At 47.5% G+C, this 2,483-nt stretch overlaps 1 protein-coding gene across 1 annotated transcript in view; it reads right to left on the reverse strand.

The window, feature by feature from the left end:
* Nucleotides 1-1,550, reverse strand: part of Glo1 (glyoxalase I) — a 24,812-nt gene extending 23,262 nt beyond the window's left edge. Inside the window, exon 1 of the mRNA XM_021186044.1 lies at nucleotides 1,359-1,550. Coding sequence (XP_021041703.1) covers nucleotides 1,359-1,442 — 84 coding nt within the window. The 5' untranslated portion in view covers nucleotides 1,443-1,550. The remainder of the gene's footprint in view (nucleotides 1-1,358) is intronic.
* Between the last annotated feature and the right edge of the window lie 933 nt (nucleotides 1,551-2,483).

Below are 2,483 nucleotides of genomic sequence, written 5' to 3' on the forward strand. Positions count from 1 at the left end.
GAGAGAGAGAGAGAGAGAGAGAGAGAGGAAGGGAAGGATGGATGGACAAATTTTCAGTAATTTTCAGTAATGTAGGAAACCAATTCACATGGAATGAACCAATTTATAGTGTATAAAATACCTAGGTATCAACGATATGGTTCAGCTGCCAAGGCAAAGACCTGAATTTCCCAATACTCACAAATATGGAGAGAAAGTTGTTCACTGACCTCCACGTGTGTACATGCGCGCGTGCACACACACGCAAGTGCGCACACACAACGTTAAAAAGTTAAATGCATACTAAGGTTATGTATGTAGAAGGAATGGGGAGAAGTGTGTGTGTGAGTGTGCCTGTATTCGGTCTTTCCTTCGTGCCTTAATTTTGTAGTGACTAAGAGCGTCCCTAAGTACACACCTGGTGCTAGTCAAAAGCTTTGGCAATTACAGTATGTCTGACTCTTCTTTGCCCCTAAGGGAAAGAACAAGCAGGGACCAAAGTCCATCATCTATCTGCCCCTCCTAGAGGTCTGCATAAAGCCCACATTCAATCAAGGAATTTACAATGATGCAGCACCTAATTGAATATAGGTGTTTACTGACACGGATGACTATACAGGAATAAATTCCTCCGTCAGCCACCACGTCTAACTTTCGGCCATGCAGAGGCAGGGACCACACCTGAATGAGTCTTGCCTACTTTACTGTAAGTAGTGTTTAAGTGAAAGCTTTTCAATGCCATCGGCTAAGCTCCTTACTGGTTGTAACTGCAAAACAAAAGGGTCCGAAGAAAAGTGTCTAAGATTCCCTCCAAGTCGAGGTCCTATTTATTACCTGCAATCTCTCCAGAGACTCTTGGTGGACAGAAGTGTGGACTTGAGCACTGGCAAAGTCAAGCAAGCAAAGGCAGTTAAATTCGAGCAACCGCAGTAGTTTGGAGGAGCGAACGCTGGCGGCAAAGAGACTACAAAAATGAGTACGGCTGAGAGGGACCAGTTGTAGAGGGGCCCCTTGAGCTATACAAGTTCTGGAAAGTGCCTGCCCGTCTAAAGGGACATGGCGCCTAAGCCAGGACAACTACACCCACAGACACGGAATCTGATCCTGAATCGCCCTGGCTTCAAGACACCGTGGCCAAAATAAACAAGTTAACGCACACTGCGGGGGGGGGGGAGCTTACAAGTTTTGAAATAACTTTCTGAAGACGGGGATCCCTCTGCACTGCCCCCCCCCGCCCCCATCGCCCCCTTTCCAGCTCACTTCACTGCGCCGTCAGCCGGCGGACCTGCAAGCAGCGGCCAGACCGGGTTAGGATTCCGTCAGGCAGGGCCAGAGCCCCAGGTCGCTCCAGCCGCCGAAAAGGAGGCCCTGTCACCCACCTTGGTGCTGGGGTCCGGATCGGAGCAGCAGCTGAGAGCGGTCTCATCAGTGAGGCCACCGGACGCGGGCTGTGGCTCTGCCATGGCTGCCCTGGAGAATCACCAACCTGCCCCAGTAGCAAACAAGCCAGCGGACCACACGCTCCGCAAGGCCCGGGGGACGCCTTTGCAGTCGGCTGAGTGACAGGCCAAGGGGCGGGCGGGCGCGGCTCCCAGCCAACCACGGTGCACATGGCTGTTGGCTGTCTGCTGATTGGATTCCAGCGAGTCTGGTTCAGCATGGCGAGACTACATTTTCCAGAATGCCATTGTGCACAATGGCGGCAACTCTTTAAAAAAAAAAAAAAAAAGTGTTAGGGACCTGATTTTGCTTATATTTAATTACAAAACTTGAAAACTACCCATTCCTCGGGGCGGCAACCTCATAGAAAATTACAGCCTGGTGGAAATTACGCTTTTTAGAATAATGAGAGCTTGAATTGGGTGTTAATTTTTTTAAAAATTGTATAAGAACCTGAAGCCAGGATAATTGAAAACCATTCGAATTTAGGATTTTGTTTTTGTTTTCGAGCAGCTAAGTTTAAGTATTTCTTCCACTATATTTTTTGCCCGGGGAGCTTGGGCTCCTTACTGGTCTTCCCAGAGCCTCCTTAGAGAATGTGTGTAGAGAATGTGTGCAGAGAATGTGTGTAGAACCGAATGAACTGTGGTTTGACCATGCAGTATACACAAACCACCTGAGTTTGAATGGGATTCTAATGACTCACTTCTACACACAGAGAATGTGTGTAGACAGAACTGATGGGATGTCTTATCTAAAATTAGCTTTTAAAATGTGGTGAATGGTACAGGTATGGTGGCTCACATCTGTAATCCCAGTCATTGGGAGGTAGAAGTAGGAAATGAGTTTAAAGCCAGTGTGGGCTACATAGTGAGTTCAAGGCCAACAATGGGCTTCATGTGACTCAGTCTTAAAAATAAATTAAAGAAGCTTTGGTTCTTGGTGAATCTTTCCTTAATCTCTCCCTCTCTCATCCCCTCCCCTCCTTCTCACTTATCTATGACCACATGATTAACACTAGGGAGAGAAATGTGACAGGAACAGATAGCTCTAATGTAACAGAA

Source organism: Mus caroli, chromosome 17, assembly GCF_900094665.2.
Source record: "Mus caroli chromosome 17, CAROLI_EIJ_v1.1, whole genome shotgun sequence".
NCBI lineage: Eukaryota > Metazoa > Chordata > Mammalia > Rodentia > Muridae > Mus > Mus caroli.